At 58.3% G+C, this 24,476-nt stretch overlaps 1 protein-coding gene across 5 annotated transcripts in view; it reads right to left on the bottom strand.

Moving 5' to 3' along the window:
• PTPRU (protein tyrosine phosphatase receptor type U) overlaps window positions 1-24,476 on the bottom strand; it is a 73,234-nt gene that overhangs the window by 37,462 nt on the left and 11,296 nt on the right. For all 5 annotated transcript variants that reach the window (XM_054802553.1, XM_054802554.1, XM_054802555.1 and 2 more), the window contains exons 2-10: window positions 18,037-18,165; window positions 10,102-10,373; window positions 9,917-9,998; window positions 9,148-9,263; window positions 8,748-8,922; window positions 7,816-8,109; window positions 4,570-4,878; window positions 750-859; window positions 183-384 (exon numbers count right to left, since the gene is read on the bottom strand). In XM_054802553.1, the coding sequence (XP_054658528.1) occupies window positions 183-384; window positions 750-859; window positions 4,570-4,878; window positions 7,816-8,109; window positions 8,748-8,922; window positions 9,148-9,263; window positions 9,917-9,998; window positions 10,102-10,373; window positions 18,037-18,165 (1,689 nt within the window). The remainder of the gene's footprint in view (window positions 1-182; window positions 385-749; window positions 860-4,569; window positions 4,879-7,815; window positions 8,110-8,747; window positions 8,923-9,147; window positions 9,264-9,916; window positions 9,999-10,101; window positions 10,374-18,036; window positions 18,166-24,476) is intronic.

Raw genomic sequence — 24,476 nt, 5'->3', positions numbered from 1 at the left:
AGCCACGGACCCACACTCAGCCCAGCTGATGGGTTGGGGGGGCTGCTGGGGGGCTCATGGCATGGGGCTGCCACCCCCAAGAGCATCCTTTGATAGCAGCAGCCGGTCACCAAAATCCACGGGAACGCACCGGAGCCTGGCACTGCCATCAGATACCAGCCCCGGGGCCCAGGGGAACCCACCGGAGATGTTGGTGGTGATCTCAGTGAGCGCCGTCTGGCCAAAACCTTTGCCGGTGCGGGCCCGGACCGAGAAGAGGTAGGTGGTGCCGGGGTGGAGGTTGGAGAAGACGTGGTAGGTCTCGTTGCGTAGTTTGGAGACGGTGCGCCGCGGGCCGGGCACGTTGACCGCCGGGTCGGAGGACTCGATGCTCTGGTAGCTGATCTGCAGGGACAGGGCAGAGCATCACCAGCGGGAGAGGGGAGAGAGCCCGGGCAGAGACGGGGCTAGAGGGATGGATTCAGAGGAAGGGATGGTCATGGGGACCTAGAAGGGAGACGCTTTTTGGGGTAAATCAAAGGCAGAGGCTCATCGGAAAAGCCCTTGCTAGATAATACCGGCAACGCCAAAAGCAGGACTCCCCAGCAGGACGGACCCTGCTAGCAGGAAGATCTCCAGACAAAGGGCTCAGGGGCAGCAAGAACCCCGCGGCCACCCTTAATCCCCGTGACCGAAAGCGGCGGTTGCCCCAGATCCCCCCCCGTGTCCCCGTGTCCCCCCCGTGGGTGCCGCAGCCAGCCGGGTCGTACCTCGTACTGCGTGATGAGGCCGTTGGGCTCCACCGGTTCCTCCCACTTCAGAAATATCATGTCCTCCAGCGGGGTGAAGGTGAGGGACTCCGAGGCGATGCCTCCGGGCACTGGGGAAGGAAAGGGGATGTGCTCGGATGCGGCAAGAAATCGGGCTGGAAGGGGAAATCCTCCGGGAAACCCCTCCAGGCTCCTGCAGCAGCTCTCCCCTGCGACCGAGCCACCACATCCCAACCGAGCCACCGCATCCCCTCTGCCACGTCACCCAGCTGCGGCACGTGCCACCGGACAAGGCTGGTGGCTCCCCAGGGAAACAATGCTCCCGCCGTGCTCCCGGGCCCACTGGTGACGCTTTGCCATGGGGCAGGGAGGTCCCGACGCCACGGCGCAAACCCCGCGGGTACCGTTTCTGGCATCGCACGCAGGTTCCGACAGCACAGCAGCAAGCCCCCACGCGCCAGCACCGGCGGAGCTCACCCGAGTTCACCAGCACGAGGAAAGGAAAATAATTCCCTTTTCCCATACAACCCAAATGCCCCCCCCGGAGCCATTGGCATCCTTGGGAGATGTCGCCGGCGCTCCCCTCCTCCGGCGAGCAATAACATCCTCATCTGCAGACAGGCTTGACGTGCCCCAGCTCTCCCCTCTAATTAACACCACCACCAATAATAACCACAAACAATAACAGCGATCGACAGCACCGGGATTAACATTCACTTCTTTACCGTGGATTTCGTGACCCAAGGGGGTCAGGAGAGGCGATGGCTCAGCAAAGACCACGATTCACCAGCAGCATCCTCCGCTGCGGGCGCGCGTACCCCGAACACGCCCCCTCTCGTTGCAGAGGGACGTCAGCTCTTCCCCCTCTATTTTTCTTTTTTGCAGCTTTTGTTCAGATCTAATTACAGGGCCGAGAGAGAGGGATCGCCTTCTGCGTGCTTCCCACCGTGCAAATACACAATTTCCACTTGATTTACAAGTTAATTTAATCAGAGGCGCCGTGTCCTACACGTGTACACAAGGCGCTTATTAAATTCGCGGAGAATTACGGAAACCTTTAGGGCGAGAATGTGTGTACCTATATAGTTATTTTTATACGTACATAGGCTGTGTATTTTTTTTATATATGTAGGTATGGACACCACATGGTTGCGCACGCCTCCAGCAGAGACACACAACGGCTCCCAGGTGTGCGTACACCCCTCTGCCATCCATATACGCACATATATATATTTCTTTATGTATTTATCTATATTTATTCCGGCTGGCGCTGCGCACGCTTTGCCTGCGAGGGAGAGAACCGGCTCCCCACGCACACCTCCCCGCAGCGCCGACGTGCTGCAATGGTTATTTCCACACCGGGTTGGCATCTCGTTGCTTCCCGCGTAGAGCAAAATCTCCAGCCGCAGGTCATCGACTTTCCCCACCTCCCCTGGATCTATACGGGGCACTTAAACGCCCGCCGGGCAACCTATGGATGGGTCGGTCTCTTCTCTCAGCGCTCTGCCCACGCTCACAGGAACCAGCAGGACTTTACCCAAGGCTCCAAAGGGGATGCTATGAATTATGCCCCAGAAATGGGTTTTCCAGCCCCAAAACAGGGTTTACCGCTTGGGATGGGGCTGTGCATCTTTGCAGACCGAGACGAGCCCCAGCGTTGCACCAGCGGCCGCTGCAGCCAAAGCTGGGCTCGTGTCAAAATAAACCACAATCAAGGGTCTTATCAAACGGCGGCTCCATCACCCAGTTGCGGGAGCTCGAATCCTCATCACCCTCCCAGGCAGGGAGACGCTGGGCCAAGCCTGCATGTTATATTTGCAATATATCCATAGGCAGATATCCATCCATGGATCCCACCCCAGACCGAATGTATACGCGGCTCCAAGTTCAATCCAAGGGGGAAGCCGCAAGCCCCGGTGAAGCAAAGCATAGGGAAAGCAGCTGGAGTGATTACAGTATAGCAAAAAAAAAAAAAAACCACCACCAAAAAACCAAAAACCAACCAACATCTGGAGCTCCGGTATTAATATTCAATAAGAAAACAGCTGGAGCAGTCACAGCGCGGTGAGAACAGCTGAAGCAATTATAGCCAGAAAATAAACTGTCAGGAGCAGGAAGCTGGGCGCCCCAAGCCAGGCAGGCTCAGGGTTGGGGATACTGAAAGCGCTGATGCACAGAGAAAGGTGCTGAGTTCAGGCTTTAGAGATGAAAACGGGACCCAGAGACCCTCCCGGCTCTGCGCCAGCTCTGCAGGCTTTGTTTTCCAGCCTGGGAAACGGGAACGATGAGCCACGCACGCAATAAAGCCGCACGTTTGGTGGGTCCCAAACCGAGGTGAGTCCCACGCCGGGGGATTTCACGGGAAGCTTCTCCTCGGGGGTCGGGCGGGGGGGCTGGAGCCAGCTGGAGCCTTTGCAATTATCAGTTCTTCAACTTAATTGCTGATTCTTGATGCTAAAGAGTGCTTCATAAGTTAATTACGTTCTTGCTTAACGGTAAGCGCCAATGACTCTGCGAGAGCCAGGGATGCTCCGGCCTCGCTCAGCACCCACCCCAGGGCGCAGCGGCTCCTTGCACCCCACGTAAGCCCCAACCGCTGCTGCCCTCCGTGGAGCAGGATGAGACCCCTCGCCCCGCCGGCTGCAGGACCGGCAGAGCGGCAACACGTGGGGGCTGCCCAGGGGTCCTCGAAGGCAGCCGAGCTGTCACGGCACGCGGCGGTGATGCTGGTGGGGCAGCAAAGAGGATGTGACGGGCTGAAGCTGTCGTTAGCGGGAGCTGCCGGCCCTGGATGCGGCCCGTCGCTGACGGGTGGCACCGCAGACACGGAGCCAGCTCTGTCCTGAACCTCCTGCCACGTTTGCCGGATGTCCAGAGCCCAAAACGCCCCGAGCACTCTGCCGACGGAGAGCCGCAGCCGGGGACCGCAGTGCAGGGTGAGGCCGGACCTGGGAGACCTCTCCGGTGGCCTCAGCTCCAGCACGTCCTCAGGGGAGGGCTGGGTAGGAGCAAGAGATGCCAAACCCAGGAGTCCTGGAGCCTCCGGCGAGGACGTCGGGCCCCGCTCGGGTGGCAGCAGCGGGGACCCAACCCCGGGGCACAGCCAGGATGGGGAGAAGAGAAACGGCTCGGCCGTTCAGGAGCAACACTGCGGGCGAATAACCGGGGCCAGACACCCCTTATCAACACACGCTCACCCCCAGAGCTCGTTGGCACAACCCAAACCCACCCGAGAGCAAATTTAACCGGGGAAGAGCACCGGGGAAGCCGAGCGAAGGTGCGCTGAGCTCTGGTTAACAGCACTCTCCCAGAAACGTAGCGATGCCAAATTAATCAGCGGCCAAGCAGATAAAAGACGTTACCTAAGTGCAAAGCATTAATTGTTTTAATTGTTATTACTATCGCTGCTAGGCTCTGGTTCCACGCTAAGGGACGAGCCAGGACGACTCGTGCCGGGAGGAGCCGGGCACCAGCCAACTCTCGCACCCTCCGCCGGACCGAGCACGGCTAAAACACTCTGCTCAAAGGACGAGGGCAGCGATTCTGCAGTGATGTCCCCAGCCAGTCCCCTCGTGTCCCCCCCCAGCACCTCCCTTCCCCAGCCACCATCATCGCCCCTTGCTCTCGCCTCCCCTCGCACAGCCCCGGGGCTGCAACAGCCTTTTTGCCTCCCCGTTAGCGCAACGGCCGCAGGAGATATTCCCATCGTGCCCCTGGCCACGAGCCACGGACGCACACCGTGTCACGGGAAACACCCCGGCGGCTCACCAACCACGGAGTCCTAGTTTTGGGGAGGATGCACCTCCCCGAGCAGACTCACCATCCTCATCCGTCTGGAATACCACCTCCTTGCCCTCCTTGCGACCCTCGGGGTTGGAGAGGATGAGCTTGACGTGGATGTTCTTGTAGGGCAGGAGGTTTTTGATGGTGTAGCGGTTGGCGTTACGCTCCATCTTCACGCATTCCCGGAAAGTTTGGTTGTGGCCGGTGCCCACGAAATAGCGGTAGCAGAGCGAGACGGTGTAGGTGTGACAGCGGGTCAGGTTGTAGCCCAGTGGCTCCCACTGCAACGTCAGCTGTCTGGACTGGATTTCGGAGAAAGCCAAGCCTTTGGGGGCCCGCATGGGCTCTGTGGGGGAAGAGGGATGGAGAGAGATGAGCGATGAAGGGAAACACCTCGTGGGTTTGTGCGTGTTATCAGGGAAAGCCCCTTCACAGCACAGGACCAAGACGGGCGAGTGCAGAGAACAACCCTGACCCCAAAACTGGGACCAGTCCCAGCGCAGGATGCTGCTGCGCTGCAGACAGGGCTGGGGACATCACCGGGTCTCAAAGCCGCCAGCACCGCAGGGACAGCAGCCCCCGTTGGCTCACCTTCCCCTACGGAGGCGAAGCCGGGTACCAGCCCCGAGCCGGCGCAGAGCCACGGCGTGCACCAGGAGCATCGCCACTGCGAATGGCCCCAAAAATCCAGATAAACATGCCCGCGTGACGGGAGCCCTCGCATTTTCGTCGAGCCCATGTCAGGCTCTCAAAAGGACAGAGACTGAGCACCGTCACCGGGAAGGAGTTTAATTAGCTCTAATTGGCATGAACAGAAGTCAGATTTAACGAGGAGCCGGGCTCCCTTGCCGACAGCGCGCACACGCAGATGCAGGTTGGGTTAACAGCAGCAAACTCCCCTCGTACCCAAGGGTGCGGGAAGGACCCCGAGAGGGAAGGAGGGTCTTTGTCCACCCTGTCCCAGAGCTGATCCCCAGCTGATTCCCCTGGGCTTTGCACTGCAGAGGAATTTGGGCAGCTCGGAGTTGCAAGAGGCTTTTGCAACCTCAGGGGATGCTCCGGCAGGTCCCATGCCCTCACGGGACCGTGCAAAACCCCGGTTGGTTCGGGGGGGGGGGGGGGGGGGGACGACACGGACACGAGCACAGCAAAAGGCACGTAGCCCCACGCTGCGGGGACCCCAGCCTGACACCCGCTGCCACGTCCGGCTGTACCAAAACCCACCAAACCTCAGCCCTGATGCCCACCAGCATCGCTCCTGTTGGGTGACCAAGAGTGATGCCGGTGGTGGCCCCCCTCCTCTCCCCGAGGCCTCCAGAACCCCCCCCCACCTCCCCGGGCAGCACCGCGTGGTGCCAAGCTTCAGCCTTCCCCTCTCCTTCCTATTCCAGGGTATTTAAACGCGCCGGGGGGAGCCAGCAGTACGGCACCCTGGGGCCGATGACGGCCGGTGGCACGTGGCCATGTGGGGAATCTGCCCTTGACGCAGGGGCTGCAGGACCCATCTGTCCGGTGACTTTTTCCAGGGTCCCCTCCCGGGTCAGATCCTGCAAAGGACGGGAGATGCAGCGCTGGGCAGACGGGATGGCAAGGCTCGGAGGATGCTGAGGATCCAACCGCAGCCGCCTTTTGGGTGGAGGAAGGGCGGCTGTGTCACCATCTGCAAACCCGCCGTGACCCAGGGGAAGCCGGGGAGAAAAATACATCGTTATAGAATGTGGGAAGAGCTGGGGAAGCCTGAACATGGTAACCATAGGCTATTAAATACAGGGTGCTGAGCGTCAAACAGCGCCTGTCATTGGCTTCAAGGTCGTACAGAAACCTGGGCTTTCCCGCAGCACCTCTGAAAATGAATCCGGGATGAAAAGCTGCCGCCAGCCCCGTGCCATGATGCTGGGTCGGGGTTTGCATCTCACCCTCAGCCCTGCGCCAGCACCCACCGCTCTCCTCGCATGTCCAAGCACCCCCGTCACCAAAGCTAACCCCACGCGCGGGCTCTTCACGGCCCTGCGGATGCGGCCGCATCCTGCTCCGCTCCTGCCGTGGGTAAGGAGGATGCGCCCATCGGTCCCCGTCGGTGGGGCGATGCTCCCGGCACGCTCCCAGCTCAGCAGCGCAGACCTCCTGCTTTTGTTGGGCTGGGGTTTGGGGTTTTTTGTGCAGGGTCCCAGCCCAGCATCGCAGCAGTCTGGGGGTGAACACGGCACGACAATCCTGTGCCTCCGTCGCACCATCTCGCTGCCTTCGACTTTGCTCAATTATGAGCAGTTAGAGCTGCCATCGGGAAGGCGGTTGCCATGGAGCGTCTGAAACGCTGCCGGCAGCCCCCAGTCCCGTCACAGCCGGGGATGTCCCCCAAACCGGGTCACCCCCCCGCAGGGATGCGGGGTCAGACTCCCCTGAGGGAAGCAGGGTCCCCTGCAGCCCCACAGTGCCGGGGGAGTCTTCCCCCCATCACTCCCCAGACCAACAGCGTGGTTGCATCTCTTTGGCAGAGAAACCCCAGCTCCCACCTTCCCTGGGGACACCCCAAGGGGATTTCGGCAGGGATGGGGGTGCCCCGAATTATCCCCAGGTCACTGTCACGCATGGGAAGGCAGCCGACCCCCCCCAGCCAAAGCTACCGCCCCTCCAGCGTGGCACAGGATTAACACAGTTTTAACAGAAATAGTTTTAGAGGCACCAACCGCTCAAAACCATGGACTGGAGAATAACCTACGGCTGCCTCCGAGGAGGGAAGGAGAGGGGAACCTCGCCGGGACAGCCACGGGGCTCATCCTCGGGGACAGTGGTCCTGGGATGCGGGGACACCCTGAGCGGGGTCCGGCCCTGAGCCCGCAGCCCCGGCCGAGGGGGAGCAGCCATCTCCTGCCGGCGTTTGCCCGGCTCCAGGGACAGGAACCGGCCGCAGGGCAGCTGCTAACTCCGTGCAGCGCCGAGCCTCCCTGCACCGGCTGCTGTTGGCTCTGATCAGCGAAAAGCCACCGTCCCCGTCAGCCCCTCTGCACAGGCTGACTACGCTGGCTCAGGATCCGGCATCGCCCTGCTACCCTCCGGCCACGGCACAACGGGGGTTTAATTAGCGGTCCCTCCCGAGACGCTGCGTACAGCCGCTAAAAAGCCAATTAAAGGCAGATCCGTTGGAGGAGCGATGCTTCAGGTTCCTAGACCGCATCAGCAGACACCCTCAGCACCCATCCAGCCCCAGCCGTGCTCCCTACCCGGGGCTCAGGGTGGCTGAGGACCTTGCCCGAGGCCACCCGGGATGCAGCGTGGGACCCACCTGCGCACTTGGTGCGGCTGATGAGGGGTGGCCCCGGTTTGCCGGTGCCCCCCTCACCGGGCCGGGTGAGCAGGACGCTGATCTCGTACTCCGTGTCCGGATCCAGGTGCCAGAGCTTGTAGGTCTGCATGTTGACAGCGTGGACCTCCGACCAGGGCCCCGAGGTCATGCGGTACTCAATCTCCTTGCGCACGATGGGGCCGTCGCCGATGATGGAGTTGGTGTTGAGCTGGATGATGAGGTAGGTGGAGCCGGCCCGGAGCAGCTGGGGGGGTGCGATGGGTGTGGGGGGCTCTGGAAGAGAGCGGAGACGGGGCAGGTGGAGCACCCCCCTCCCGGAGCAGCGTCCCCAGCCCCGGAGCCAGGTCAACACCAGCACAACCCCAGGTACCACGATTTTATTTTATTTTTTATTAGCTACAGTCGAGACATTCACAACACCTCTTCCCAAGCCCATCACCTTCGTGCTGCAGAGCACGGGACAAACTCGGATCCCTCGCCCAGACGCGGGGATCGACACCAAAGCGTGGGAGGGCACCAGCCGGTCTTCACGCTTCAGCCCGTGCATATGCCCTCTGCGTCACTTTTAGCGAGGCTTTAACAGCTGCAACAGGGCTTCATCCGATCAAACCTTAATTATCTTTATAAGATACACTGCCCAGCGTGGTGCTACACGCTTTCACCATAATTAATTAATTCCCACCTACTGCAATCAAAAATAAATGATCTAAAGCCATCGGGAAAGGTAGTTTCCTGGTTTTATGCTGAACCGTACGCGTGTGGAGACTCATTCCCAGGGATAAACTGCGATCCCACCAGCCGGAGCATCCCACTGCCCCGAGCACCCCACCTTCCTCTTCCTCTGCAAACAGCGGAGCAGAAATAGCCCGTCCGTGATCCCGAAACCCAGACGGCAACAGCAAGTCACCCACCTTTCACGATGAGCTCGGCGAAGTTGGAGACGCCCGCGCCGCGGCTGGACTGGGTGACGCAGCGGTACAGGTCCTGCTCCTCCTTGGACACCTCGTCCAGCTGGAAGGTGGCCAGGAAGCGCCGGTGGCTGATATGCTTCACGGAGGCGGCGGGGACCACCTCGCCGCTCTGCCTCTGCCCCACGGGGAGAGACAAGACGTCACCAGGAGGCACAGCGTGACACCCAGAGCCACCAAACGTGTCCCCAAGTGATGTCTGCTTAAAAGCTGGGGTGGGGGGGGATTGCCCTTCCCTCCCGCCCAGCGGTGTCTTCTCCCCCAGGGAAGGCACAGAGGTGTCGCGGAAGCGATGCACGGGGTTGACGGTTCAGATGCTGGTTTCGCCACCGCCGTTGCTCACCTGCATGAGGAACCGCTCGGCCTCGGCGGCTTTGCCGGCGGCCACGCACTGGAAGGTGGCATTCTGCCCCGCGTTGACCTCCACGTCGCCCAGGCGGGAGAAATGAGGCGCTTTCGCTGCCAAGGGATGCAAGCATCGGCATCGCTGCAAAAATCCCACCACAGCCCAAAACCCCTCCTGGGATGCTGGGGCTGGAGCTGAGCTCCGGATGGGCTCGGTCCCCATCCTCGCAGCCCAGCCAGGATCCCTCCCCAGCAAGCCTGCGGTGAAGATCCTGGGCAGGATCCCGAGCCCAGAGCCAGGGATTTGTCCCCGTACAACCAGCCGGTGTCCCGGGGAGGGATGCAGCCTTCCCCTCCAGAATCCCGCAGCCCCCGTGCAGGCCATCGGGCTGGTAGAGGGGGACAGATCTCCAACCACATCCCTGAGCCTGGAAGAAACGGGGGGGTGAACCCCAACAGCCCACACGTTGGGACAGCCTGGGATGCTGAGGCCACGTGTTCAGTCTGCACTTCTCCCAGGTTTTATAAAAACTCAGTGATGGAGACGGAAAAAGGAGCCCCAGAGAGGATGGAGCTCCACCACTCCAGGTGACGATGGGACCCCCAAGTACCCCCAGGCTGCACCCCTGTATTAGCCCATCAGCTCCCCCCACCCAGGACCATCCCATCAGGTACCAGCTCCAAATTCCACCACCCAGCTCGGCAGCACCCACCACCCACAGCTCTTTGGGGCCACCCACCCGCAGGTCCCGTCCCCTGACACTCACAGCACGGGTAATTCAAGAGCAAGATGTCATCCAAGCCGAGATAACCCCTGCGCTCGCTGGAGACCACCGCCTCGAAGAGGACCTGCAGCACCAAAACAGACGGGTCACCCGTTCCCGGAGGTCGAGGCCACGCAAGGAGGGGGGGGTCCGTGCCACGCGAAAGGGGGGGGGCTGCTGGGACTCACCTGGTACTCGCTGGGCCAGAACAAGCTGACAGCCAGCTCCGCCTGGTGCCACTGGCGGCCGTGGGAGCCGGAGGCATTCCAGACAGCGCTGCCCACCGGGCCCCCCGTCACCCGGACGTAGGCACTGAGGGTGCCGGGGCTGTGGCCGTCCCGGCTGTACATGAAGTAGCTGAACTGGAGGCAGTGGGTGTCATTCTCGCTCAGCGCCTGGAAAAGCAGGTGAGCTTTCTGGCCCGGGGCGTGCTGCGAGGAGTTCACCATCAAGTAGGAGCCTACGGCAGGAGGGAGAAAGGGGAACAGTGGGGAATAATCCCTCCGTTCTGCATCTCCTGAGCTTCGCCGGCAGAGATGGAGCAGGTGGAGGATGCGGGATTGCAAAGATGCGCACGACCCAGCAACGATGCTGGGGTCCCGCCGGGTCCCGATCCGTGCCGGCCCGTGGGGACGCGCAGGACAGGAGCCAGGGACCCAGGATGGAGTCAGCGTCAGGTGCCTTTTGGGGCAGCAGCAGGACACCGTAACGGGACCTGGCCACTGGACGAGGAGGGAAGGGTCAGCCTCGCTGCCTCCAGGATCAGCTGGTCCCCCCAGGACACCGGGGTCGGTAATGGCTTTGATGCCACCGGAGCCCCTCCACCTGCTTTCCTTCAGCGCTCGCAGCTTCGGCTGAGTCAACGCTGCCCTCCCCAGCCAGGCCCCAGCCGTTTAATTTCCATTCCCATCGCCTCGTATCATTTACCACGCAGTTGTCACCGAGTTTAAACTGTGCTCAGCAGGCGCTCGCGGGGCGGGGGGGGGGAAGCGCTCATCGGCTTAACGAGCGGCAGCACCGCAGCTCTCCGGGGTGCTGGCACCATGGCTCTCCGGGATGCCCACCCCGGACCCGGCTCCCCAGCACCAGCAGCCGCTGGTACCCTGTCTCCCATCACCCAAAATCCCAGGAGTCCCAGCACTTGCCCCGGTGCAACCCCGAAGCCGTCCTTACAGGGCAGGCAGAATGAAAATCCCAAAGGGGATCCCAAAGGCAGCATCCTTCCCTGCCCCGCGTGCTCCATCCCGGCAGGAGGGGGATGCAGGGGTCTCGGCTCTTCGCAGCAGCTCCCGGAGCCGTCGGGTACGGCCGTGGGGCTGGGACACAGGGCGGATGGGAGCTGCCCCATCAAACCCTCCTCATCGCTGAAGGAGAGGGAATTATTAATATCCCTTCCGTTTTAATAACGGCAGAAGCTGTAAGTAACAAAGCCAGGCCATTTACTCAAGCCTACCATTGTTTTCCTGACAGTAGGTGCTTAATTATTAATAGCTTTCACCGCCAGTTAATTTAAACGAATTCACATGCTTTCCTCCCATTGGCTCCCAGCCGGTGGGCACCAAGAAAAGCCTAACAAAGGCAGCGGGGGATCGTGGGGGGCACCCATCTGTCCCCCCCCAGCGCTGGGAGCTGCGCCTGGGATGACCCCAAAATGCAAGGGGGGACCCCGAAACACCCGGAGGGTCACAGCATCAGCTGGGGAGATGCAGTGCCGGGTATCACACTGCGGCTCATCCTCCAGCACATCCTGCAGAGGCGGGGGCTGGGGCAGGGGAAAGAAATCACCAAAGAGCAAAATTTTCACCGTGTCGCCGATCCGCCTGGCCGCCCAGCGCTCCCGGCCCCTGCGGGCAGATATTCAGGGGGAAATAAAACGATAACAATTTATTTTCTCAGAGTCAAGTGCCACCACATTTCACGGACAGAGAGGAAGGCACTACGTTCATATTCCTTCCTCCCTTTTTTTTTTTTTCCCCTCTCATTTCCTCTGGCAAAATTATTTCTGCACTAACAAGATCAGCTCCATTTGGGCCAGGCGACAGCGGTGCGGAGAACGAACACCAACCCGCCCCGCGCCAGGGGACATCTCCCAAAAGCCACCTCCGCCCACTGGAGCCGCTGGGCTCTCGTTAACAAACGCAGACCCTTCCTCCTCCCCTCCCTTTAAAAACAAAAAGCCAGAGGACCAAAATAAAGAGACCAAGACTAAAATTAAACCACTGACAAGTTATTTTAAAGGCCAGAGGACATCCATTAAGGTCATCTGGGACCACAGACACGAACGGGTGGCAATCCACCCGAGCGTCGCTCATCTGGCAGGGTTTCCCCCCCGCGCTATTTTCCCCCCTTAATTTTCTTCCCAGTGTTATTGCATCAGAAAAAGCAGGCTCCCACCGCTTGCTTTTGTGCTAATTATATCCTCCTCTCCCGTAAATCACTGGTCCCAGCTTCAAGCCCAGGGTAGGGGCTGAGGGGGGGTTTCAATGCAGGAGAAGCAGAGGTACATGTCCCTGTGTTGGGGTGCTGCATCCTGCACCGGAGCAGGATGGTTTTGGGTTTCAGTGAGGTTTTTTGGTTGTTTTGGGGGGGTTTTTTTATGCACCCCGATAAAATGGCAGCACAGCTCGGCCAGGGTGCACAGGGAGCTGGAGGAGGCAATGGGACAGCCAGCTGGTGACAAAAGGGTGACAAGGGGGTGACAACCCCCACGCACGCCCGCTGCCATCGCCCACCCCGCAGGACACAGTCCCACCGCAGGTCACCAACCTGCTCGTCTCTTGATCCGGCTGGGATGCTGCCGGGCAGCTCCGGGGGATGCTCCTGGGGGGCAAGGGGGGCTGCGCAGCTCCTCCCAGGGTGGTACAGCAAGGAGCTGGGGGTCTCCCTGACCCCTTCCACTTGTTCCCTGTTAATCCACCACCCCTGCCAGGGTCCCCTCTGAGCCCCCACCCCACCGGGTGCTCAGCTTCCACCAGGATCCGACGGCTTTCCAAGCCAGGACAAGAGCAGAGCTGCAGCAAGAGCTACGCAAACCGCCAAATTCCAGTTTTGTAAAGCTTAGCTTAATTCCTGCCAGAGGTGGGAAGGAGAGGAAGGGGTGTCCCAGCACTGCTGCATCCCAGAGCTGCGGGGGGGGGACGGACAGGCAGGACCACTGCCGGCAGCCGGCAGGTAAAGCAATATCACAGCTCATCAGCACAGCTGGGGTTAGTTTTGAGCCCTGTCCGTATGTTGGCATTACACAGCAAAAATCCGTGCCAAAAATCATAACGGGGAAAATCATTTCCAAACCTCCCACGAAATGGGAGCAACAGAAACAGCCCCGGGGCATCCCCTGGTTGAGACTTCACACCAAAGGATGGGATTCAGGCGCACATCGATACTGTGCTTCGCTCGTTAAATCCTTCCTCTGATCCTCAATTTCAGGTCAGTTTGAATTGAGATGCTGGTGCAGGCGAGCTGTCACCCCACTTCGTCACCACGAATAACGAGTCAGCCCCTCCGTGTCGTGTGTCCCCCCCACACCAGCTCGGCTGCAGCAATATGATTTAATTTAGTTTTCAGGTGGGCTTTTAGGGAAGAGCCCAAGCGCTCTGCAGAGAAAGGGAAAAGACTCAAAAAGCACTAGATAATATTTCAATCAAACAAATGAAAAGAGAAACAAGTTCCCAGCAACGTTCCCTAAGGAAAAACCATCAATTTGTTACACAAAAGTCGACAATGAGGTTTAAGCTGCAAAATCAGCCCGGAGGGGCTGTGCGCAGAAAGCCTTGCACCCACCCCAGCCAAGTCCTCATGCAGGGTGGGTCTCCAGCCAAATTTTCCCACTTATGGGATCATCAGCTCTTCCTTAGGATTCAAATCAGGTCTTCGAGGCTAACTCGGCACCTCCGATAACCTTGGCCGTGAATCTGAGAGCAATGAGCTCCCGCGGATTTTCTCCCCGGCTCCGGGCTGAAGCCCCGCTCGCCCGCAGGGAAGGAGCAGCTCTCCCCATCCCGCCGCCCTTCCCAAGGATCCTGCCTGTATCCCCCTGGGAAAAACCCAAAACAGCCCAGAAAGAAGAGGAGGAAAGAACCCGCTTCCCCATCTCGTCGAGTTTTGCCTCCTACAAAACCACCAAGAGAAGAAAAATAAAATAAAAATAAATGAAAGAGCTGTTAATAGGCAGCAAAAGGCAGGCAGGATGACAGGCAGAGGGCGGCACCGCCAGCCAAGAGGTGCCAGGGGACCAGGTCTGAGCGCTGCAGCATCTGCCTCCGGGAAACCGCTTTGGAGGATGAAGCCTGACGGTGTCTCCTCCTACGCCGGATCTTCTCAACACATCAGAGCCGGGACAGGAATCGGGTACCCGCTCCCCACTTCCGCACCGAGCCCCAGGCCAAGAATCTCCTGGGGAAGACCCCGCCACGGAGTCCTTGGACAGACCGGAGTAATTCCCCCAGAAGCCAAAACTCAAGCTTAATTTTTTCAAGGTTGTTACGGATATGCAGCAGGAGCTGGCTGGAAGCCGTGCCGGAGCTATCAGCTGGAGGAGCAACTCCTCCGAGGGGATGGAGGGAGACGGAGCTCATCAGGGTGGGGACAACGGCTCTGTCCCCCCGCCCAGCACGGCTGTGCCAGGGCATCACGATGCGGCCGCGTGGGGAGCACGACAGCAGCTCCGTGCACGGAGAGAGGGAAGAGAAACTCCAATTCACAGAGGGTTTATCACTGAGTTTGGAAGGAAAACCCAGGAGAGAAAAAAAAAAAAGCCATTCAAGAGAAAACCCACCCACCAATACGATGTGTCCTTATTTCTGAGTGCAGCTGCGCAGAGTGGGGGTGCTCCGGCCCCCAGGACAGGAGGGCACGCAGCCTCCACGGCGAGGTTTTGCCACAGTTTCTCCCAACCCAACTCATCTCCTTTGAATTTCCACACACAAATTCAACCAGTGACAAAAAGAGGCGCCTGCCCCTCTCCCAGGGAGCCCCCGGAGCTCCGCAGAGCATCCCTGTCCTCCACGGGGCACCCCCCATCTCTGCGGGGGTGAGGACAGGGACCCGACCCCGGCTCTGCCCCGGGCTCCATCCCGCAACCTGCCCCAAATTCAAACAGGGCTTAACCTAAACACCTTGGTTTATTTTGATGTTCGTTAAGTAACCTCAACCTGTTTTTCACCCCAGGAGCTCCAGAAATCAGCCTGCTCTCACTCCCCTGTCCCATCCCTGCCTGTTGGCCCACCCGCTCCTCAAAGGGCTTTGAGATTCGGCCAAATCCTGCAAGCCCCGGGGGTGCCCAGCAATACCAGGTGCTGCAGAGCACGGCACACACCGTCCCCTCCTCTCCCCAGCTTCAAAACAGTGGGGCTTCAAGAAGAAGAGCCACTGCAGAGCCTGAAGGGCACGTACGGACCAGCCTGGCACGCAGAGGCGATGCTTGGGGGAGAGCGGGGGGAAAGCGCACCCAAAACATCCGGGGAAAGTTATTTTGGTGCAGATACAGCAATGGTGCGACCTCGTGCCTGCCTTACCCAGCTCCCTGCAGCTGCTGCTTTAAAGAGCAATGATAAAGAGCTGGAAAAAAAAAAAATAATCACAATTGCAAGGTGGGAGACACCCATCCACAGGAGAGACCCATCTGTCATCTTTAGGTGAAAAAGGGAGATAAGTCAAGATGGGAAGAGAGGGAAAACAATCCCAAAGCAAACAAAAAAGCAAGAAGAAAGAGGGATGCAAAGGTAGAGGCGGGTGGCCAGCAGCCAGCATCCGCTCCAATAAATCCTACGCTCCTTGAAACTGGCTGATCTCCAATAAAAATTCATTTTAATCTAAGTCCATGAGACTCCTTTGGAAAGTGCTCCCTGGAGAAGCCCCGGCGCTGTGAAACGCTCTTCCATCCACCGAGCCGCCAGTGGGGACCAAGAGCGGCGACAGGGCTGCAGGAGCCCCGTGCACAGCGGGGTGAAACTACACAAAACCGGGGTTCCCTGCGCCCGCTGGGAGCATCCCTCGGGGCGTCACCACCCATCAGCATCGGGGACGGGTGCTCGACCCTGCCGTGCTCCACACTCCCAGCTCGGCCCCAGAGCATCCCACCTGGGACAGTCGCATCCACTTCCCCGTCACCTCTGGGGTTTATTTCTTAAACTCTTTGCATTCATTTAAGCCCCCCGTCTCTTGCTAAGCCACGGTTATTTCCTCGAGCAGAGAGAGCAGCCCCGTTCCACCTTCAGCCCCCTGCGAGCCCCCAGGCTTTAAACTCAGGCAGTTGGCTGCAAATTTTCAATTACAGCTGAAAATCGAGCAGAAAACCCAACTAATTACAGGTTTAAGACCCTCCATCGTGAGCCATCTCAATCTCCAGCTCTGCTTCCCTCCTCACCGCCCCAGGAAACCCCCTCCCCAAGACGCACACAAATTAGGGTCGTTCGGTTTCAAACAATTATTTGGAAAAGCATCAAGGGAGAGCGGGGAGCTGTCAGCAGTCCTACAGCCAGGCTAAGGGTTGTTTTGCCCTCGCCTGGTGCCCGGGACATGCCAGGGGGGACAGGAAAGGAAGGAAAAGATGATGAGGAGAGGAGAAGGTAAAGGAAGAGGAGGATTAGCAGAGAGGAAAAGCCAAATTAAGCCCTGGCACGAACAAGGCATGAGATAAACAGCCGGAGGCAGATTGATGGAGCAGTAAAGAGTTTTCTGTAAAGCAGTTGATGTTCTAATGAAAAAAAAGTCATTTTTATTATCAAGCTCTAAACCAGCTTTTCTCTCTTTCTGCCCAGCTTCAGCAGGGGACCTGACCTCCAGGCTGGGCAGGAGACGACGGAGCGCCGGGACAGGCAGGAGCCAGCGGTCCACCAAAACGAGGAGCACCATGAGCCTAGTGCAGCCCCTCAGAGCTCCCTGGGGACAGGGACAACTCAAGGGGACACAGTGGGACACAGCCCAAAGCCGGGAGCAAACAGAGCCCTCGGCCAGCACCCAGGCACGGTGCCCATGCCATCGCCATGGGAGAGGGGGCAGCTCCCCGGCTGGCTCTGCTCCCCCAGCACAGCAATCAGAGCAAGGAGTTAAGACTCAAAAAATAACCAAAACCAGTTTAAAAGCAATGAGATTAGTAAAAAAAAAAAAAAAAAAAAAAAGAATTGAGTCCATTTGTATTTTCTTCCTTACAGCTCCCAAGGCTTCAGGTATGCCTCCAACTTGCAGCCACGAGCTTTCCCCACATTTGCAAGAGCCAGAAATACATTTATTTTTTTCTCCTCCCTTTTCCACATCTCCCAGAGACGGAAATTTCTCACAAGACCCCAGATCTGCAAAAGCAGCACGAGCTGACGTGCCAGCGAGCAAAAAGCAGGCGGCAGCTGCAGATCCCGGGCAGGGAAAGCAGCTCCAAAAGGTGCCCCTTTACGCCGGGATCCGGGTGCATCCTGGCTGGCGGCTGCTGCAGATGTCGCACTCGAAGCCAGATGGGGAATTTGGCATCGCCGGAGATGTTGCCGAGACCCCCGGGAAGCGTGAAAAGCCGCCTGAGCCGCTGCCATCCCACTGCTGCGGGCGGGGAGATGCCAGGGCGGAGGGGACATCCCCCACGCAGCCCCCAGCCACCCCACGGACCAGGACCGAGGGTGCCCGGGCAGCAAACGCAGCGATGGCAGAGGTCACGTGCAGACAGAGCAGAGCTGGAAATCTTGGCTTTCCACCCCAAAAACACACCCTTGGACCGTCTGCAGGCTCCTCCTGCCGCAGGGTGGGTTGGGGCGGCTCGGGGTTACGCCCCAGCAAGGCAGCGACACGGGGCTCAGGGGTACCCAGAGCCACCCATGTCCCTGCCGTGCGGTTAAAAACCCTCCTGCCCCCCCACGGCAGCAGCAGGGTCCCACGTCCCCTGCCCACAAGCGACACCCTCCCCAGGACCACACAGCATCCGAGCCCACCGCGCTGAGGACCGACACAGCTCATCACACCTCACCGGCAGGCACAGCGGCACCCTGCCCACGCAACCGAGGACAAGTCAAGCCTAAAACGCCGTGGGAATTAAACCAGGACGAGTCGCGCCGTCCAGGTCTGGGGTACAGGATCGAGGGGGCAGAGGCTCCCAGGGACGCGGGGGGACAAGCGTGGCCCCGCTGGGGACCAGGACTCACCGTGAGGCAGGTCAGCCGTCAGGTGCGGCATCATATAGCTGCGGATGAGCTCCCACCCGAAGTCATCGTCCTCGCCCTGGGTGTACTCGCACTGGTTCGGGTCGCCGTCCTCCTCAAAAGTGCAACCGGCTGCAGAGAGAGAGACCCGTCAGCCCCCGCTGAGACCCCGCAGAGCGGCCGGTCCCTCCCCAAAAGCCCTGCCAGGATGGTGCGCTGCACCCCACAGAACATGGGGGGACCCCAGGACCCCCCTACGTGCACCCGCAAACAAGGGCATGGTGCTGTCTGCTGCTAATGGCCCATCTCTCCCATTCAGCTCCCCCACCAGTGAAACGAGCTGGCAGGTCTCAGCTCCCGGGGAGGTCTCAGCTGCAGGAGCAGGATGCAGCTCCCAGCTTCGCCTCCTGGGGCCGGTCACTGAACGAGGGGCTTCTCCCAAGAAACAGGCACTGGGCTGCAGCGGTCACAAGGATTTGCAATCCCCGGGGGGACTGCCGCAAAAATCCTGCTTCAACCTCAGCCCTTCCCCTGCCCACGCACATTTTGACCTTGAACTCTTGGGCATCTGGCCATCGCCTGACACAACAGCAGCAGGTCTCAGCTGGGACCTCCAACAACCTGCAGCAATCACCCCCCTTCAAATGCATCACTGACCCCCCCACCCCCAGCTGTGGCCCGGCACTCCCGAGCCCCTTTATTTCTCTTTTTCTGGGGGGGTCGGGGTTGGGTTTTATCCTTTGCAAAGAGCAAAGCCGGAAGCCCCGCACCACCTCCCCGGGCTGCTGAGCATCACGAATCGGAACGAACAGCAAGAGTCCACTTGTCCCCACGTGCGGCGAGGTGACGCCGAGATGCCAGCCAGCCCCCCCATCCCGCAGCCAGCCCCCCCTATCCCGCAGCCAGCCCCCCCCCATCAGTTCTGGGGCTGGCTTTGCCCATGGGGCCGCTCGAGTTCGTTAACACTGACCTATTGTTCCATTAAACCCACAGATTACAGTTGGACCAGGGCACCAGCGCTAATTAATACGAGCCCCTGGGCTGACGAGGGCAGGCACGTTAAGAAAGCCCTGAGCAAGCAGAACGAACAAAGGCAAATATCCCCTAACGGACCAGCGTGAAAGCAGAGCAGGGCCAGGGGATTATTTCTTCTGGGTTTTGGTTTTTTGGTTGTTTTGGGTTTTTTTTCTCCACCTATTTTATCCCCAAATTACATCAGTAATTCCCCCCGCCGCCCAGGGATTTGACGGTTAATGGCCTCCCTGCTGCCGGCGTGGGTTGTGCTTCCCCACGCCGGAGGGACGCTCGGATGTGTTGCTTGTGCAAACGCAAGTCCAAACACCGTAAAAAAGCCTGTAAGATGCCCAGAAATTATGATTCCCAACTCTTTCACATGTAAGAACATATTTGGAACTGTTTTCCTCCGCCTTACGCTCCTTTTTTTAAAGCATGAGGGTGCACTCCAGCTCCATCATCAAAGTTGTGGGGGTTTTTTTCCCCTCCCGGAAACACAGGAAACTTTTTTTTAAAAAAAAAAAAAAAAGCAAATTCTCTCCTATTCATATGCCTGGAGGCACCAAGACCTCACAGTTTTCTTAAAATCCTTCCCGAAATGGAGCGTCTGCCCAGCCCACGTGCGGATGTGCCCCCGCACCGCAGACCCCTGTCCCTTCAGCTCTTGCCACGAGACATGCCAGATTTTAGAGTCTGAAACTCGGCTGTGCTTTCTAATGGGAGAAAAAGCACAAATCTGTCAAAATTTTCCAGGAAGGAAAGAAAAAAAAAATTCAAAATAAAACAAAGTGTCAGAAACTAAGTGCCAAGTGATTTTTAAAAAAAAAAAAAGCCCAAGTGTTTCTTTCCAAGATCTGCTGAAACTGGATATTCTGGGAGGGAGAAATTTGTTCTTAGTGTTGGGTTTTTTGGGTTGGGTTTTTTTTTTCCGGTCTGAGAAACCAGAATGGAGGCAACAGCATTTCAGGCTGGCAGAGCCCCACTTCCCAGGGAAAAGCAATTCCTTCGCCCCCAATAAGCTATTCCAAGCCACTAACAATGTCAGGGGAGACGTAACCTCCTCCCGGGCCGCGTCCCCACCGCCCGCATCCCGCTGCCATCCCCAGCGCGGCCACTGGCACCAACAGGTCCCGTGCCTCAGTTTCCCCACAGCTCCATCCCCCCGAGGCTGGATCCTCAGCCACCTGCGAGACGACGCCCGGGCTCCAGAAGCTTAAAATGCAATTACGCGGAGTAGATGTTTTGCTGGCAGAAGCACAGCTGGCCGAGCCGATCCATCTCCCTCCTCGGACAGGTTTATTGTTATGGCTTTTCCCCGGGCGAGTCTTCCCTCCCATCCGCTCGCTCCCCCATCCACAGCACGAAACGAAGGCGGCTCGAGTGGCCGCTCCATCTCGCCGACAAATTTGTCTATGATTTGTATGCACAGGGTAAAAATAAAAAGGGGTTTGCGGAGCCTGAGCTGTGGGATGCTTTGGGCACCATCTCTCCCCATCCAAGGGTAGGGCTGGAGAGAAGCTCGACCTCCAGCCCCTTCTCCCTCCCCATCACAAGATTAACAGGGGCATAAAAATTAATGTCTGAGCAATTAAACATCAATATCCTGGCCGCAGAGCGGGGGGGCTGTGGGTACCCCAGCAGCCATGGAAAGTCAGAGGGCGGTAAACTCAGAGCTGCTTTGAAAAAAATTCAGGTTTCAAAGCGTTTGCAAGGAGAGCAGGGAGACCGCAACCCGAAATACCCATCTGCGGCAACAGGGATGGTTATAGCCATCCTAAGGGCTAACGGCAGAGGGACGTGGCCTGTGGGAGCTGGCCAGGACCGCTCCAGGTCTGGATGCTTCCTAAAAATCACCGCTCGGAAACAAGGAGCCCCCCAAGTGCCAGCCCCTGCGCTGGCTGGGGGCCAGGGAACAGCAGCTCCCGGCAGCAGGATGAAGGCAGCGAGTGCGGGAGGAGGTGCGATTCCAACTGCAAGAGCAGCTAAAAATACTGCCGGGGGCGTGACAGTCTGCTCCCCGGGGGCACGATGCATGCGAGATGATGCCTGAACACCCCAAAGTCACCTAAATCCTGCCCCCCCCAAACGCAGAGCCTGCCCCAACACATGCCAAGGAGGAGACGTACCCCATGAAACACCCCGCGGGGCAGCCCAGCATGAACCCACACACACCCCCGGCACGCCCAGGCAGAGGGAAGAATAGGGGCGAGGGCTAACACGGGGGTTAAACGCCAGACGGACCACAATTTTTTTAAAAAGGAAGTAAAAAGAGATGGCAGGGAGATTTGCCAGGGAGACTGGTACCAGTGCTGCTCAGCATCCCCCCCCACCACGTACCGGTGTCACCACTGCGGCACTGGGGCATGCCTGGGTACAGTGGTGAACACTAATATGGGGGTTAAAGACCAGATAGACTTTTTTTAAAAGAAAAAAAAAATAGTTGACTTAATGGATTCACCGGGGAGACAGGTACCAGTGCTGCTCAGCATCCTTCCTGGGTACCACTGCCACCCAGCATCCCTCCTGGATGTCCAGGGATGAAGGGGAGGAAAACCGGGGAGGGGGAGAGGAGGAATGAAGGGCTCAAGAAGAGGGCAGAAAAGAAAGACCAAACAACCAAGTACAATGGACGGCGTCTAATTAAATCTCCATGGCCACCGAGGAACGTGGCCGCCTGCCCACCAGCCCACCCGGCGCTCTTTCATCCGCCGAGTCTATGCTCCTCTCGCTTCAAAGTTAATTACGCACTTAAACCTTTTCTGTTTAACCTCCTGCACCGTGGGACATGCTCCACGGGCTTCTCTTTCTCTTTTATTGAGCAGCCTTGAAAAGGCTCCCATGCTAAAGGGCGGCCCAGCGCCATCCCTGAGGGGATGGCACAGTCCCGTATCCCAAGAGGGGTAACGACACTGCCCAGACCCTCCAGGGCATCATCTCATGGGGAAGCTATACGAATAACATACCTAAAAGTGGAAAAGGCTTTAGAAAAAAAAAAGGGGTTATATCCAAACTCTAGCAAGCACGGGCTCCGCAGAGCTATGAAATTCAGGGCGGGCACCCAGGACTCCCAGTCCAGGACGAAGCAAAGCCAATTGATGGAAAAAGCCCTTTTTGCTCCCGTCTTGGCTTAACTGGGACTAGATTAGCCCCACGGTCATCTCTGGGGTACAGCACCCCAAGGGCACAAGCCCCCAGGCACCCCATAGTGCAGGCGCCAGCTGGGAAAGTTAACACAGGCGACCTTTTGGAGTCAGGATTAATTTTTTTATCCCTGGCCTTTTCCTGCAGCTCCTGCCCCCCATCCCAGGTAATTATCAGCAGGAAATGGGGGCTCTGGTACCCCCAGGACACAGCGCGTACCAGCCCAGCACGCCAACACCCCAGACAGTGGAACAGGGCTACGATCCATCGTCACCCTGAACGCACCGAGATGCGGTGGGGACGAGCATCTTCCAAATTAGCATCTCCCAAATCAGCAGTTGTCACTCATTCCCAGGAGCAGGGCCAGACCTGGAGGCTACACAAAGTCCCACAGCCCCAGACTATCGCCCAAGGCTCCCCTTGGCTACATACGAGACAAATGCTCTTTTACTGCACCAAAGGAGAAAGGGCTAACGCTCCTGCTGCAAACAGGGAAACCGAGGCACGCAGGTGATTCGGCAAAGTCCCGTAACACCAGCAGCAACCAGCATCATCCCCCGGGGACGGCAGAAAGCCCAGGCAGCTTTCTGGGACGTGCAGCCCTGCTCCGACGGATGCCGGCGAGATGCCATCCCTTCCCCGGCACCCCCGCGGAGCTGAGCCGGCCTCCCGCCTCCCAGATCCCGGCTGCTATTTAAAGGTGATTTTCCTCAGCACGCTCCTCCGGGAACGGGCCCTGGGAAGGAAACGCTGGGAGGTGCTTTCCTCCGGGCGCCAGCAGACACGGGGGATAGGGAACACGCATTGCAATTCATCTAAAATTAGATACACTTATTAACCAGCAAGATCTCGTACGTACCATACCGCAGGCTCCCGGTCGAGGTTATTAATGGATAAGGGATCGGAAACTCCATTGCTATCTGCGGGGGGCCCGGACTCGCGGGGGGGTGATGCTATGCAGAGGTCTGGGACTCGCTCAGGGGGATGCAGCGCTGAGGAATCCAGCTCAGCGAGAAAACCAAGACGCAAAGCGGGTCCTGCGCCACAGCATCCCGGCATCTGATGGGGATGGAGACCCCTGGAAACCCCAGCCAGCCATGGGGCAGCTCCGTGGGCAGCCCCCAGCCAAGCCCAAACACCCCGGGGTTGGGTCTCCACAGTGGGATCAGCTCTTCTGGTCCCGGCAAAGGGGAGTTAATTTAACCCACCCCCCTTAGCCGCACTTCGCACGCTCAAAGGGCCCGGGGCACAAGTGCAACAGGCACCTGCAAATGATTTTGTGCATTACACGCACCAGAGCTTATGATAAACACCTTCCCTGATCCTCTCTGCTCCCCACTTCTGTGAAATAGAAACGTTTAAAAAAATTACTGATTTCCTGGCCCCAATAAAAGCTGATTAGAAGAATATGGAAAGCAGCTCCATTAAAATTCTTGCCAGTAGTTTGTTTTGCTTCTCCAAATCATTTTAAATATTGCATTTAATAGAAAAATAATTTGCTCAGCTGTAAGAAACATCAATTTGCAACTTGAAGCCTTGTATATTAGCCAAAGAAGCTAATGTGTAAACATTAGCAGCTCCAATAACGCATGGGGTTTAGCCAATGCAATTCCAGGGAGAGAGCAGCCAGATATTAAGACAGAGGATTTGCATAATAAGTCACTTATGCCTGATAACCTCGGTGTTTGGAAAGTGCAGGACTAGGAGAACAATATCCATCTACCAGCAACTACAGAAGACATAAATATGCTTTTTTTTTTTTCCCCCTCTTTTCTGTTAGACTCTTTACGGTTTTTACCTGCAAGCCCCCACAGAGGTGTTAAACCTCCTGCAGGGAGTTCCCAGCCCCTGCTCCGGCCCGGAGCCTCCGAGGGACCCTGGGCACGGGGTGGGAGGAATTGGGAGATGTGGATTCCTTACAGACATCCCCAGCCTGGGGGCAGGGGGGAACAAATACAACTGGGAAAAAAAATAAACTCTGAAGGGTTTGCAATACCTCAGGGCTGGCTCGGGCTTGTGCAAGGACCACATGCGCCGTGCATCACCCACCTTACCACGAAGATGCATTTAAAAGCAAAGGGTGAATAATTAATCTTGCCAGAGTCCTTGCCTGGGGCACATCCAGCCCCAAAATGCGGCTCCCCTTCTCTCCCACCTCCCACAGCAGCTCCTGGGGTGGGTATCAGCATCGTTGGGACCCGGGTGCTGCATCACCCCGACGCGAGTGCAAGCAGGCACCGCAACTCCCCAGTGTTTTGCAGTGATGCTGTGGGGGCACGAGCCGGGAG

Source organism: Grus americana, chromosome 23 (assembly GCF_028858705.1).
Source record: "Grus americana isolate bGruAme1 chromosome 23, bGruAme1.mat, whole genome shotgun sequence".
Lineage (NCBI taxonomy): Eukaryota > Metazoa > Chordata > Aves > Gruiformes > Gruidae > Grus > Grus americana.
The sequence above is the reverse complement of the archived record's forward strand: the minus strand, read 5'-3'. Positions and strand labels throughout refer to the sequence as shown.